Raw genomic sequence first — 16,657 nt, forward strand, 5'->3', positions numbered from 1 at the left:
GGGAGGAGAGAGAGGAGAACCTGAAGTGGAAGCCTAAATGCGAGGCCCAGGAAAGGCTTCTTTAGAAAAGGCGGGGGTGGGATTTGAACATGTTTGTGAATATATGACCAATTAGCAGCCGAAAGAGAGCAACATAGAAAAAAGTTCACTTTGGGAAGGAGCAAGGAATTTTATTCTTTCCAGACTTCAGCTACGGGAAGAAAAGAAAACTTCAAGAAAATGAAAATAGTTGATAAAGGGTGGGGAGAGGTGGAATTGGAGCAAGGTGGTCAAGATTCCAGTCATAAGATAAATACGTGCTAGGGATGTAATGTACAACATGATGACTACAGTCAACACTGTTGTATGACATATAGGAAAATTGATAAGAGAGTAGATCCTGACAATTCTCATCACAAGGAAAAAAACACTTGTTTTTCTAAATCTGTATGAGACGATGGATGTCAACTAAACTTATTGTAATAATCATTTCACGATATATGTCAAATCATCATGCTGAACACCTTAACCTTCTACAGTGCTATATGTCAGTTACATCTCAATAAAAGTAAAAAATAAGTGCATTTAATAATAATACTACCAAAAAAAAAGAAAATAGTTGGTGGAATTTGTGTTACATGGTCTCAATCAACAGAGTAAAGTTAACAGTTGACAACACTGCACCAGCCCTTGGTTGACTCCATTTTCACCTCAGTTTGGTGAACTGTTCTTCGTGTTTCTATAACAAGGACAGTGGTACTTAACTACTGGGATAATTAATATTTTGGTTAACTGAAGGCTTATTGAAGATTTCAAACAGATATTCTACCTTCGTTACAACTTCTGTTTTTAAATTTTGTAAAAGTCTATTATTCTACTCTCCTTTCTTGGAAATTAAAATGTAAAAATGGGCTTAAAATTAGGATTTATTGGTATTTTTAATAAAATATTCTCAATTTTAAAATTGATGATTATAGAAAATATGGAAAATAAGAAAAGTGTGAGGAGGAAAAATTTTCACATAGCCCACAGCCCAAACATTACTAATATTTTGGGGCTAGTATTTCCCTCTAGTTTTCTTTTTCTAGGCATTTTTAACTGTTATGGTCTGATGCAAATAATATATATTGGGTTTTTTTTCCATTTAATCATAGAAAACAGGAATTTTCTCATTATTACAAACTCTGTCAAGAGTTTGCCTACACTCTTCATTTTAATATCTGAATTCTATGATGAAACTATGCCATTAATTATTTAGTCACTCCTCTATTTGGACATTTGGGTTGTTTTTAATTTTTCACCATGACATATAATGCAGCAGTATGCAGATTAGAAAGGAGTTTTCTAATTTATTTAGCATAATTTTCTTAACTTTGATTCACATACCATACAATTCATCCATTCAGAAGTGTTTTGAATTAAGTTTTAATTCTGTGATTAAGGATCTGGCTGTTATTAATGGTCAGTTGTTTCACTGGGAACAATGATGTCCCAAAGTAAAAGCCCAGGACAGTGTCGTCCAATAGAAATATAATGCAAGTTATATAGGTAATTTTAAATCTTCTAGTAACCACATTTTTAAAAAGTAACAAGAAACAGGTGAAATTCATTTTAATAATACAATTTTATTGAACTTATATCTAAAATATTTTCAACCTTTTTTTTTTCGGCTGCAAAAAGCTTTACTGTTCCCATTTGGCCCAAGGCTTGGGAGAGGGCTCCAGGGTGCTTACAAAGCTGCCTAGCGGCGACGAACTTCAGGCAGAAGCCTTGACACCAGAGGACTCCTCAGAGGCCGCTGTGGGACAGGCTGGGACCTGGGACCCTTTACTGGAGTGCTTGCACCTGGACAAATGTCTCCTCCAGCAACAGAATACAAAGAAACTATAAGGGACTAAAAATAACTGCCTGCTTGCACAGTTGGGGCAAATTATGAACAAAGAGATACAAAAAGGCCAAAACCCAACTGACACTTCAGAGGTGTGGGGAGCAAAAGCAGAATACTAGGCATGATCCCTGCTCACAGCACCACCAAAGGGATGGGCAGACCACCTAAGCCGCCCCTCCAGCCCACCCACCGATCTACCCCTACCCTCACCCCATTTAAGGGACCAGAGCAACGCACCCTCCCTATTCCCAGGAACGAGCGAGGGCACCTGTTACTTGCTTTTCCTCCCTCATGCTGCAGCACGAGTCCCAGTAAAGCCTTGCCTAAATCCCCCCTCTGGCCTCTTATCAATTTCTATTGATTAAAGAGTCCAAGAACCCTGGTTGGTAACAGCTGGGCTCCAGGAGGCCCTAGCCATGCCTGCGGGTGAGTGTTCGGAAGAGAACTCGCCCAGCCCAGCCTGGGGACCAACCACCTTGCAGAGGTGAGTCACGTGGTCCTCATCTTCTCTGTGAATTTCAGCTGCTCAGCCAGGTCGCGGCTCTCCGGGAAGTCACAGAGCCGGGTGTCTGGCGGGCAGCTTCCACGGAGTCCTGGGTTTTACCCCACTCATCTTGGGGTGGCTTCTGCACGTCCAGGAAGGGCCCCCCCCCCCCGCTGGCTTTGTATTTTCAAGGCTGGGCTGGGCACCCTCGCGCTTCTCCTCGGCCAATTCGTGGAAAAAGTGGCCCACGCTTTCCAGAGCCACGTCGTCTCGGTGGAAATAGGAGCCCAGAGAGAGGTAGGTGTTGAAGGCCTGCAGATGCAGGTTGCCCGGGCCGTGGACGGTGACCTCCACCTTGGTGGAATAATTGTGACGAATCTGGGAGCTCATGGTTGATTGGGAATAAGGCGCTAAGCTCAAAAAATGGTGTTGGTTGGTCCCAGCGGCCGAGGATAGCTCAGTGGTTGGTTCTGAAGGCTGCGACTGGAAAAAGGTTGGAGCCTGGTCGGAGGCTGGAGCAAAGGGCGTCCCTGGGCCTGTTCTGTCCAAATACTGTTGAAGCAAGAGACAGATCCGCAGACTGCCAAGCTCACTGCCCCAGACTTTAATCAATATAAAAAATTATTACTGAGATACTCTTTTTCATCCATGTTCAGTTTCCAAAAATCTAGTATGTATTTCAAACTTTAGCAAGTCTCAATTTGAACTAGTCATATCTCAAATACTTGACAGCCTCATGTGGCTAGTGGCTACTATGTTGGACAGTGCTTGCAGGTCTAGGAGTTTGGCTGACCAAATCTTTGGAAGGTAGCAGAAAGTTGCTTTAAATATATCTTCTGATTTATTTCCCCTTATCTTCCTTTTTTAAATTAAAAGAAATGAAGCAGGAACAAAATTTAGGTAACTGAAAAATCCTCCTAGAGAATGGTTAACTAAGTACTTACTGCTTTCACATACTACTTCATACTGAATATTTCTACCTCATGAGTAACAATTTATAATGTGTGAAAAAAGATGGTTTTAAAATATCTACTCTGTTATTCCAGTTGGACGCTGGAGCTATTTCTGTTTATGGAATCTACGTGGTTGGGCTGAATGCTAAACATCAGTGCTAACATTCTCTCCAGGTGGTAAATACTTTCCTTTATTGGGCCTTTAATGATGAAATAAACAGGAAAGAAAAAAAACATAAATGGATTTCACTATTCTATGCCGGTGAAAACCATGTTTTTCAATGTATTCTTTTCACAATAAAAAGTATTTGATCTGAGGGCCTCTATAATCCCAGGACACACAGTCGTTCTCTGTTGTATGACAACTTCCTGCCATGAATAATTATTTTCCAAAAGCGTATCAGGCCAGAGATGAAGCAGAGAGTGGGGGAAAGAGTCCATGGTGACCTTAGGCAGATTTTTTTACTAGTAGGAATCAGTGGCTAGTTATTACCACCTGGCGCTGCTAATGAGTCTAGTTGGGAAAACAAAGCTGCTGAGCATTCCACAGCAGGCTGTGCTGTGGTCCAGGTCTGGGGAGTCCTTTGGGGTCTGGTGAGCATGTGAAGATACATTTTAAGGTGTTTTGATTATTACAGAAATCGAACCCTAGTTCTTCAGTTTTAAAAGAAACTTGTTGGGAATTCTCTGGAGGTCTAGTGGTTAGGACTCGGTGCTTTCACTGCAGAGGGCAGGGGTTCTGTCCCTGGTTGGGGAACTAAGATCCTACAAGCCGCACAGTGCAACCAAAAAAAAAAATGTTGCTGAGAAAACATTATCAGTTATTGATTCATTTATGCTTCTGTAACCTAAGTATTTTACTGTATTCACAATATAATTTTAAAAACTTATATCTGATACATTAAAACCCATTTATTTGTAGTATTCTCAGAGGAAGTATACTAGGTCTTCCAAGAAAGTATTTCCACTACTGATTCAAATTGCCTCTGACAATCTAAATAGACAATATAGTGCAGTTATTCAGAGCAGGAAGGCTATTGTCAGAGTCCTAGATTCATATCTGACCTCTACCAGTTACCAGCCCTGTGACCTGAAGAACATTATTTTTCTGTGCATAAGATCTTTTCTAAAAATAGGAATAGTGAGAGTTATTTGAAGGCTCAAGTGAGATAATGCATATGTGGTACTTAGCCAAATGCCCATCACTGCTGTCATTGTTGTAGGGATTTTGGGGGGAAAAGGGGTTATTATTATCACATACATCTCACGTATTCCAAGGTATCACAGGGTAGAGGATAGCAAATAAAAAAGCCAGGGGAATAGCAAATAATCAAGCATCAATTATGTGACCCAACTGCTGTGCTACATGAGAGGAAAGCATGGCTATCCCATAAGTTGTGAGAATGAGGGGAAGAAAGACTGAAGTGATGGGAAGAGGAAGTAGTAGGAAATATTAAAGTAACTTATTTACCAAAAAGATGCTTTACTAAAACACTTCACATGTTGTTAATTAATGAATTCAATATATATTTGTTGAACGGTAACCATATGCAAAACACTGTGCTTGGTATTGGGGTTACAAAGATTTAGATAAGTTCTCTGCCTTCAATAATTTCAAAGCCCAGCAGTGTGTTGCCTTTATTACTGTACTGCAGTATGTACCACCTTGCCTTGTAGTCCTTGACTAGTTCGGCAGTGTTGGCCTCTTGATTGCTGTCTTATTCACGTTTGTACCTCTGCACTCAGTACCATGCCTGGCTCATAATGGGTACTCAGTAAGTGTTTGCTAATGTAAATTCCTTAGCATGAAAAAGGGATTCAATCACTATTGGATTTCCAACCGTAATAGATAAGCTCCTTGAAGGCAAAGACCCATGCTTGTAAATATCTTGACACAAAGAAACTTCTTGATATTAGGTTAGCAGTTATGCCAGTATTAAAATACCATTATTAAAATGAGTTTGTGTAATATTAAAATGCAGTTACTGCAGTCTCAATTTTCAGCAGGTTCGTTTAGTCACAGGTGCATAAAATATACAATTGCATTGCACTCTTAACTAATTAAGGGCAATAAAGCAATGCAAATATGCTCTCTGATAAATAGGTTATACTTGAAGTTTGGAAGAACTTTTATTTTTCAGTGAGATGCTGTAAATAAGCTTTTCGTTGAATCATAAATGCTGGGACTTCATCATTTGTTTTCCATTCAGATTACTTTGGTCTATTTCCTATTTTTAAAAGTAATAAAATTTAAGTAATAAATATGTTTAAATGAGGAAAAACTGATTACATCATATGTGTGTTTTCCATTTCTCATGTGGACGTTATGTAGTCAATGAGAGCAATTCGTAATACCGTTGCAGGGTATTTGATAAAATTATGTTTTGAGAGTGCATCCTTTCTGATGTCCTGTGAAGCTGCGCATTGTGATATCATTACTGAACTTTGATAGATTGTGGAAGTTTGTAACTGATGCCTTGATAGGAAGAGCAGAGGCAGGCTATAGATATTCCTAGTCTATTAAAGCTCATTATAATCAGTATTCAAATCAAATTGTAATCTACAGCCTAATCCAAGAATGATGACTTTCCATTAATCTGTGATGGATTTTTATTTCTTTATTATGAGCTAAATGTGTAAACACAGAAGAATTAACAAAGCCATCTTGGCACAATCTAATTCTCAGGGCTCCCTCTGCTGGTAGTGAAAGACAACAAATTTACAGAGAGTTTTAAGAATAAGGGTATTATCATTATTACAATTTTGCCATTTATATTAAAGCTAAATTTAATGTTGGACCCTTATGCAATGAAACCAAATGTTTTGGTTTACAGCTAGCTAATTTTCCCACTAAAGATTAAGGGATATTTTTGTGGTTGAATTAATTAGTCTTTTCATCATAAAAAAATTGAACTATTTTGTATCTAAAATAAATATTCACCAGAGTTATAAAGTATAATTTATAACATAACTTACACAAATGATTACCAGCAACTTACATAAACAGGATCAGAACACTTAACAGAGACATAGTGAAGATTTAGTAGCTACCCAAACCACTTCATCCTCCCCTATATAATTTCTATAAAATGTAAATACATACCCCACATACCAGCTGATAAAACAGTTACGTTCTGGGCCATAATATCTCAACATAATACATAAAAATACAGTTTAAATGGAAAAATATATGTAACTTGCAATTCTCTGAGACCGAGCAGTTGTATATATAGTGCCCTTTTTACTTTGAAAAGTACATTCACATTTATCATCACATTTTATCCTAACATCCCTGAGATGGAGCAGTTTCTATCATGCCCATTTAACTAGCATAGTAACCAAGGTCAGAGAGGTTAAACAGTTGGCCCCAGACTACATACTGGTTAGTGGAAAAGATCCTTGGGCTCTTTCAATAAGGCCTCAAGCCCTCTCTCTTGAGGACTATTTAATTAAAAGCATCAAGAAAATTATGTAAATTATCTCATTTTTTATTAACCATGTTGTCTTGAATTGCCTGTCCGTATTTATGCTTCACAGTATCCTTTTCAGACCACCTCTTAATAAACCCATATCTGAGGGCTGTAGACAATTTTCAACTAAGCTTACTGGTGATGAATTAGAAGAGAACTGGCGAGGATAGATCATTTCAGCGTTATCCACTGTGTTGGTGATAAAGGGTGAGCTGTGTTCTCCTGGCTCTGAGTTCCCAGATCATTTGGGAAGTGGTGAGAGTTCTGCCATTTTATGGGATCATAATCTGGGTTCTAATTGGGTCAACCTCAAGATAAAATGAATATTCAAGTTCCCAGGAATCACCCAGGCCTATAAGCAGAGGATCTTTTGAGACCAAATCACAAACTTAGCTTTTTTTCCATGCATAAGTGAACAACCTTTCAGCAAAATTTAATGACAGAGTTGAGACCAAAGATTATGGTCTAACTAACAATCCTCAATGAAATAGGTTTGATGGTTTCAGTTCAGTGCATATCATGAAAGCACTCTGGCACAATTGATAGCATGTTCATGAGGAGGTAATATACAGATCCACAGATTAAATTACTTTTCACCCCAAGAGATATTTATAGGGATGATCTATCAGGGTTACAGGGAAGAGCAGTGACATGACAGTAAGAATGCTCAAACTAAGCTTATATGCTGGAACATAAAGACACCTGCAATTGTGTCCTTGTTAACTACTGCAATGTGTCCTTGTAAACTACCACAGTTGACAACTTTTCATTAAAAAGTGTTTGGGGGCTTCCCTGGTGGCGCAGTGGTTGAGAGTCTGCCTACCGATGCAGGGGACACGGGTTCGTGCCCCCGTCCAGGAAGATCCCACATGCCGCGTAGCGGCTGGGCCCGTGAGCCATGGTCGCTGAGCCTGCGCGTCCAGAGCCTGTGCTCCGCAACAGGAGAGGCCACAACAGTGAGAGAGGCCTGCGTACCACAAAAAAAAAAAAAAAAAAAAAGTGTTTTGGTTTAGGAGTCAGTTCTAAAGATTTATACTTGTTTTTCAAGTTGAATAAAAATGCAAAAATATATCTATTTTATTATAGAAGAGAAACTACCTACCACTTAAGATATATGGAATTACTTTTTCTATAGCAAAAAAAAGATCAATTTACTTTATTATAGAACAGATGCTACTTATATCTTAAAATAAGGAGTAAAGACCAGAAATGTAAAATTAATGTTTTCACAGCCATAAGTCCATTCAATTGCAAAAAATTATTTTTCTGAATAGAAACTTTAGGAAACATTTTGCCTTCAGAAAGCCTACCATGAGATCAACTCTATATCTACTACATTTCAGTGTTAGATGGTACAGATAGATAAAACTGTCATCTTCTACCCCACAAACTTTACTCCAGTAACTCTTAATTGTGATGAAATGTGGTCCACCTGAAATGTGGTCCACCTGACCTTAGAATTCACACACACATTGTATTATTTCCTTGACCTTGTCAACAATTGAGAAAATAGACCTAACTATGCTTTCAAAAGTATGGTAACACTTAAACTATACCTCATGTATCTGATCACTTCATTCTTCAGAATACAACAACCAGGGAGCTAGAAGAAAACCGAAAAGACATCTAAGACATAAAAATAAATCAGGCCAAAGTTCATCCCCTTTCTTCCTGAGACAATTCCTTGACCCCTCTTTTAGAGTCTATTTACTCTTTTATATATGTTCCAATAAGCTTGGTTACCCTGGAAGAACAGTATTTCTAGAGGTGGGCAAACTGACATTAAGAACAGCGTTATGTATATGCACTTATATATACCAGATACAAATCGAATTACCACTCAGGTCCGGAGAAAGGGAGAATTGTGAGATGCACGCCCACACATCCATCTCTAGTCTAGTCATAATATCAGAGAGCAAGATTGAAATGTATATTTTATAATTTCTAATGAATGATAAGCTGAAGAATCTATATTGCCTGCTAACTCAAATAAGGAGTATTTACTCCACCACTTGGCTGAGACTAGGCTGTCACAAAGCCAGAAAGAGACCCCTGAGAAGATTTACACTAGGGAGGAAAGGACAGGCCCCTTCCTCCATGCCTGAGTGGAAGCCCAGACCAGGGCCAGCCAGGGAGGGGAGCAGCCAGAGTTGGCAGCCCATATAATAGGTATTCACGTCTCTAGGTAGGGCCACTTCTACAGGGTCTCCACGGTAGGTTCTTCTGCTCTACTTGTATTTCAGCACAGAAAAGCTGTGTCCCCTACCAACGGGGGGACAGCATCCAACGGGGGTGGGAGTGAAGGAAGCTTTCTTCCTTCTGATTTTGAGGTATTCTGACAAGAGCAAGAAATGGAGACTTGGGGTCACATACTTGGCGACCAGTTGTTCTCCCAAAGCGATAAATCATGGTTAAAACAGAAAGTCATGTCAAGTACATTTTGCCAATCAACCTTTCAATACTGAATTGAAGCCCCATTTTTCCCTGCATAAATGTAACCTTGATTTGAGGAAGTCATAGGCCCTGTATTCCTTTGGTTCTCTCCCAAACTGTTGAGCCCAACAAAAATGGAGATATTCTACAAAGACTATGAAATTTCTAACTTTGAGTGGATATCTTGAGTCTCTTTAAGTGAACATTTGAAAGTCTCTAGTGATTATCTCAAAGCCAATCATTTGAAACTCGGTTTTTAACCTTAAGTATGAGAATCCCTTGTTGAAAGTCCTTTAACTTTTAGTATCTGCTGATTAGGGAGCTACATACTGATGACAGGCTACTGCCAGGTTAATGATTAATTTAATTTTAAATTAACTTACATTTACTCAATCACAACATATACATATATTTGGAAAGTAGCAATGCCTATATGTGGGAGACACAAATTCAGAATCCATTCACACACCTTTTACAGTAACTCCAAGGGCTCCTCGAAACTAAGATCCGTAGGTTGGAAACTATTTCTTTAGAAAAACTAAACGTATGAAAATAAGTAACTGAAGGAACATCTGACCATTTTGAATGTGGGCATATTTTAATTTGTCAGGAATCTTAAAACAGATCAAATTGAGCACACTTCCCTTTTTCTAGATCAAGTGCATTTTGAATATGAATAGGATAAACTGAAAACATGAATATTTGGCACTGAGACAAAAGAGACTTTATATTTTAATACAGGAAGGGATGGCAGTAAAAACCAATCCTTGTGTGAAAAAAGAGTTTAGGGTTTTTGGGGTTTTTTTTTCTCCTTTTTCTCTTTTAATCCAGAGGGGGAAAGGAAAAGGCAGAAACATGTAGTGGCCAAGCGCTCATTTTTCAGAGCCAGATAAACCAGAGTGTGAAACCAGGCCTCACCCCTAACCAACTGTGGAATCTTGAGTCTCTTCACACCTATTTTTCATGTGTAAAATGGGAATAGTACCTACATTAGAGAATGTAATAAGAGTTGAATGAAGTAAATGTCAAGTGCTTGGTCCGTACTAAGAGCTCTAACAGTGGTGGCCATTGGTATTATAGTGAATTTTGCATGGAAATGGGTGTTCTAGTGAGGGTTAGCTTTAGAAATCTAATATTTTTTAGTACGCCCAGAAAGGACAAATTGCAGACAGATCTAAAAGCTAGATCTCCAAAATGCAAAGAGAGGGCACTCAGGTGGGTATCATCACTCCACTAAGTCAACACTAGGAGATGAGAAAACGAGAGAAGGAATTTTTATCACTGTTTATTCTGTGCTTGGGCTCTTTGCTGAGGCCACAAGTACTAAATGGTCTCTGTACTCTTGGTATTATGGGTACCACTTGCAGAAGAATTAAAACCATTTCCTTGCTAAAAACAAAAAAGCCCTGTAGATTCAACAGAATATCTGAGACAAGGGTGGATTATGACAGAGACATAGCTTTCAGACATTCTTATTGTCTGAGTGAAATTTATAATCGTCACTTGTGAGAGGAAGCCAGGTTTCCATGTTCAGATAGGCATTGTGTATCCCGCTGCTAGGTTTAGACATTGCTTATTGTCACAAAGGATCTTAGGTGGCCTCATATGCTGACACTGCACTTTTTCCTTACTAAAACATGAATTCCATGCCACCACCCCTTCAGAAGAACAGGTGCAAAAAACTACAGATCACAAATGTGCTGTGGCTTTAAGTTGGAAAACCGAACTTCCACTTCTCGTATGACTCTGAATATAATGCATTTCTTTTACCCTGACAATAAATAAAGATCGATTTCTTTGCATTTGGGGGTAAGGGGGCAAGGACTCTCAACTTAGAATACTCTTTTTTCTTGAAACTTATTAAAGTACTCGGGAGCCAAACATTTAGCTTCAGTTGAAATAAGGATTGTAACACCAAGAAAGTGTCTTTGGCCCTTCAGGGATTTTCCTGAAGTCTGCGAAAACTCATCCTGATGGCACCTGAAGGACCAGGAGGGGATGGTTCAATTACAGCCAGAAAGTGCTGCAAAGAACCGCACATAATTCACACAGTGCTCATGACCTCTGGCTTTCTGCCTTAGCAACTGCCATGTACTACGTCAAGCGTGTAAATGTTCTATGCAGAACTCTTTTTTGTCACAGCCTGTGGGCCCCTGGGGCACAGACGGAGCTAAGAGAAGGTTAGCATAAGACATTCAGGACCCAGTTCCCTAAAACTCTTACAAATATTGAGGTGTTAATCATGAAACCTAGGATGAATTAAAATATCTAGATGTACTAAGCAACAATTAGTTGGCTAAATCGTACAACAATTTCGTGAAGGATATAAATACTGTTACCATCTTAATCTGGGTTTCTTTGGTGGGTTGCTTTCCCATATAAGGTTTAAGAATTCTTTCTGTGTCACCCATGAAATTAGGCCCACATGTCCTAATCCATGTAATCTGTTCCTGAAATCATATAAGGTCCAGGCATCAGAATTCTATCACCCAGAATCCTATCAAGTTCTCAGTTTCCTGTTCGGTCCCTATTCAGAAACCCATTCATCCACTCCACAAGTATTTCTTTTTCTGCTAGGCACTAAGTATACATAGGTTTGTACTCCCTGCCCTTGGGTAGGTTACAATCCATGGGAGAGACCAACGATACACGAATAGATACACAGCTACATGCTGTGAAGGAAGCAAGTAGGGAGTGGTGATGGTCAAACAGAGAGGGCCTCTCTGGGATGACACTTAAGCCATAATCTGTAAGAAGTGCCCAGAGCTCTCCAGGGAGGAGGAACAGCGTTCCAGGATTCCTGGGTGTTCCCAGAAACACAGAAGGCCCGTGTGGCTGAGGCAGAGCAAGGGAGGGGCAGTGTGGGAGCAATCGCCTTGGAGAGGGGTTGGGGCCAGATCACGTAGGGCTTATTAATTCGGGTTTTCTGAAGTGTGATGAGAAGCCTTTGAAAGGTGTCAGGCAACGGAGTGACATGTTTAAAAGCCCTTTCTCTAACTGTGTGCGTAAGGAGGCATTTGCAATCAGCCATGCGATTGTGGTGGTTCTCTTCATTTTGACTTCCAGAGAAGATATAACTGCAGATGGAAGGTAAACTCCACGTCAAGTCGGCACTGTGCTGCTAACCAAACTTTGTATAACATTTATAAGCTACGTCTAATGACTTTACTTCCCTGAGCACTGGTTTTTCTGGAGAAACTTGCCAACCTTGAAGAGTTAGACTGAGGATTCAGAGACATAATTCATGAATGTGAAGTCTCTAATACCATGCCTGGCACAGAGCAGGTACTCAGTAAGTTATATTGTTATTTCCATAAAGTAGTACCTTCTTATGCATAAAATATCCATTTTCTAGGGCTTCCCTGGTGGCGCAGTGGTTGAGAGTCCACCTGCCGATGCAGGGGACACGGGTTCGTGCCCCGGTCCGGGAGGATCCCACATGCCGCGTAGCTGCTGGGCCCGTGAGCCGTGGCCGCTGAGCCTGTGCGTCCGGAGCCTGTGCTCCGCAACGGGAGAGGCCACAACAGTGAGAGGCCTGCGTACCGCAAAAAAAAAAAAAAAAAAAAAAAAAATCCATTTTCTAAAATCATCAATATCTTCATTTCTAAACTTAAGACGTAGAAATTGACCTCATTTAAATAGTTTTCTATCTCCTTTCTTTTCCTTTTACATCATGGAGTAGAGGCTGATTTTGAAAATGAATAGTCTACTAAATGTATGAACACCCATCAATTCCTTAAGAATGCAAGGTATGTTCGATGCCATCCTAGTAGTGGCTTTCTTTTAATTTCTGGTTAACATGTAGGGCATATTTTATGTTCCCATCTCTTTATATACAAATGGAGAAAAAGTATTTCAAAGATGAATTCATATCCTATTTAAAATTCTGCTTCCTGTTTCAAGCAATTGTTCACTAAATCTGAATTATATTTTGAGTCAGTATTTGTCATTTAATAACAGGGCATTTGAATTTTATGTCATGGAGTCAAGTTCAATTAATAATTTAACTCACTAATATTTATAATTAAGATACTGGTGTGTCCTTGTCAGCAAACGATTATCCTTTACAATAAAGAAATATAAACAGTATTCTAACATTCTCCATATTCTTTCTTAGTGCTTTAATCTGTGTTCAGTTTTTAGCTATATGAACAGAAAGATACTTGGCCTGATTTCAGAAAAAAAAGTAAAATTCTGAATTTGGGAATGTTGGATCAGGAATAGCTTGAAGAGTATCTGGAAAGCACTCCAAAAGGATTTGTGGCCCAGTCATAAGAGAGAGAGTCAGAGAAGCCTGTAGCCACACAGGGCCCTAACCTGACGACATCCAATCTTTAGATTTTCTCTGCATCTTTTCCCCCTCAACTGAGCCACACGCAAAGAGAAAGGCCAGTTCGTGGTTGGGCAGATGTTTGAATCTAGTGCCAATTATAGGGTCTTCTATAAAGGAATATGTTATTAGGTTGATAGAATATAAGTCGGATCAAAAGAGGCTCCCACAAATATCTCCAGAAAAAAATTGGATTAAATTATTGTTGGTGAATAGCAGGTTCTAGTTCTATTCCCCAGCACTTTATCCCTTTTTAATGAAGAGGCTTGCTTCTAATGTTGACTCATGAATCAGGTCAACCACAATTCCCGTTAACGTCGAATGCAGGTGAAATACGGAATCAACAAGCACTGCAGAGAATAACCACAGCTTGGCTCAATCTTTCTTGGAAAACGACTTCAGAAAATGAAGCAGAGATACTGATGATGCATTTCCTCTGGCTGCAGCCCTGCAAGGGAACAGGGACTTTGTCTTTCCCCTTCTCCCTCCCTGACAGATAGAAGTTGGGTCTTCCAAGCTCCAAAATACAAGTTGTAAGCACCTCCAAGGTGTGAATGGTGAGAGGTGATGGGACTCTGAACCACAAGAAGGAGCTGGAAGCATAAGAAGTAGTGATGGGAAAATGGAGGCAAGAGAGGGGTTTATAAAGAGGGAAATGCGGGGAGGTTCCCACATTAACTCTTTTTTTTTTTTGCGGTACGCGGGCCTCTCACTGCTGTGGCCTCTCCTGTTGCGGAGCACAGGCTCCGGACGCGCAGGCTCAGCGGCCATGGCTCACGGGCCCAGCCGCTCTGCGGCATGTGGGATCTTCCCGGACGGGGATCCCTGCGTCGGCAGGCGGACTCTCAGCCACTGCGCCACCAGGGAAGTTCCCCACATTAACTCTTGAAAGCTCTTACCCCAGCCCCTGGGAAAGCTGGCGAATGATGGCAAGTGACCTAGTTATGTCCCATGTAGAGGCAAGAGTAAGATGAGGGCAGAAGTAAGCTTGATCACAGAGAGAGGGGAGGGGAAGGGGAAAAGAGTAAATGCTTAAGGCCAACCACCCAGTGAGGTGTGTCCCCAGGTCCACATGACAGTAATTAATGCAACGTAAGCTAAAGTACGAAAAACTGGTGGCTTATATTTTTTATGTTGGTTTTAGATGAGATGTTCACTGCTCAGTTTCTATGCTTCTCAGAGGTTGGCAGCAACATGGATTGATTCTCACTGCTAAATGTGATTTTCTAGACTCTGGTACCCTCATGAAGAAAATAAGGAAAAGCTTATGTTTCTACCAGATTTATGTAAATTATCTTTGAGGATTTTAAGGGTTTTTTTTTTTTTTTTTTTTTTACAAATTTAAGACGCAAACTATATCTCAGAGTTCCAATAGTGAAGGTTGGGAATTATCCAATGCTCTTTTCCTGTCTTGACCATATGTCTCAGCCCCCGGTACAGATCTGGCATGTGGATAGCTCTCAAAAAATACCTGCTGAGAAGATGATGATAATTCTTGCAATTAGCACCTCTAGACTTCACAAGTATAATAATCTTACTATGACTATAATGGGCACCAACACATTCAGGGAAGAAGAAACTGAAAGATTAGATTGGCCATACCCATGATGGCAGGACTACTAATCCAGATCATGAAAGAAAACAGATCACAGAAAATATTTTGTTGAGAGATTTTTTTTTAAGTTTTTAATAAACTTTATTTTTTAGAGCAGTTTTATGCTCACAGCAAACTTGAACAGATTCATTGCCAATTCATTACTGGTAGGAATTCAGAATGGTGCAGCCACTTTGGAAGATGGTTTGGCAGATTCATACGAAACTAAACATACTCTTACCGTACAATCCAACCATTTCACTCCTCAGTATTTACCCAAAGGAACTGAAAACTTATGTCCATACAGATACCTACACACAGATGTTTATAGCAGCTTTATTCATAATTGCCCAAACATGGAAGCAACCAACATGTCCTTCAGTAGGTGAATGGATAAACAAACTGTGGTACAACCAGACAATGGAATATTATTCAGCAGTAAAAAGAAATGAGCTGTCAAGCCATGAAAAGACATGGAGAAAACTTAAACGTGTATCACTAAGTGAAAGAAGCCAATCTGAAAAGGCTACATTCTGTATGATTCCAACTATATGACATTCTGGAAGAGGAAAAACTATGAAGACAGTAGAAAAGATGAGTGGTTGCCACGGTTAGGTGGGGAGGGATGAATAGGCAGAACACAGATTTTCAGGGCAGTGGAACTACTCTGTATGGTACTGTAATGGTGGATACATGTCGTTATATATTTGTCCAAACCCATGGAATGTACAACAGAAAGAGTAAGCCCTAAGGTACACTATAGTCTTTGAGTCATAGTGATGTGTCAGTGTAGGTTCATCAGTTGTAACAAGTGCCCCTCTGGTGGGGGACGTTTATAATGGGGGAGGCTGTGCAGGGGTTATGTGGGAAATCTGCTACATTTTGCTGAGGGCTTTTTATAAGTAGCTTGCTCACAGTGTCTTACTATTTGATAATTGCTAATTGCTGAGTTCTTGCTATGTGTCAGGTACAGTTATACACCCAGTCACATTTAATCCTGAACACAACTCTGTAAAGTAGGTACTATTCTTATCATCCCCACTTCATAGAGGAGGAAATGAAGCTTGGAGAGGTTGAGTAACTTGCCAAAGGTCACAGTGTCACAATGGACAGAGCCACACTTGTCATTAGGCCAGGCTGTCTCAGTCCACAGACGCTAACTGAAGTCAGTGCTTTGTCACAGGGACATTGTAACATGAGGCACGACTCATAACTGTGATGGGATAGGAAAGACTGTGGACCGAAATTTCGCACAAAGCTATTTATAAATAAGTTGTAAAGATCACATAGATTGCCACCATGTGAGTGATCCAGGGAGGATCTTTGCACGATCCACTTAGCATCCGCGGCCTTAGCACCAGGAAACACGCAGACGCACGCATTTGTGTGTGTGTGTGTGTGTGTGTGTGTGTGTGTTGAGGTAAGGTTTGCGATGGTTTATCTGTCAAAGAAAAGCAAAGCAGTTAAAAGTCTTCTGGTGGCAAAGTTGAAATAGATTCTAATGATTTATGCTCTGACCAAGAAAA

General features: G+C 39.9%; 1 protein-coding gene across 1 annotated transcript; it reads right to left on the reverse strand.

Moving 5' to 3' along the window:
• Positions 1-2,420: 2,420 nt before the first annotated feature.
• LOC116756356 (ferritin light chain-like) lies at positions 2,421-2,741 on the reverse strand. The gene has a single exon (XM_032636625.1). The coding sequence runs from the start codon at positions 2,739-2,741 to the stop codon at positions 2,421-2,423; it is 321 nt and encodes a 106-aa protein (XP_032492516.1).
• Positions 2,742-16,657: the final 13,916 nt, after the last annotated feature.

This window comes from Phocoena sinus, chromosome 7 (assembly GCF_008692025.1).
Source record: "Phocoena sinus isolate mPhoSin1 chromosome 7, mPhoSin1.pri, whole genome shotgun sequence".
In the NCBI taxonomy this organism is placed as follows: Eukaryota; Metazoa; Chordata; class Mammalia; order Artiodactyla; family Phocoenidae; genus Phocoena; species Phocoena sinus.

Coding starts and splice junctions, on each gene's coding strand:
- LOC116756356 (XM_032636625.1), bottom strand. CDS start 2,741: ATGAGCTCCCAGATTCGTCACAATTATTCCACCAAGGTGGAGGTCACC.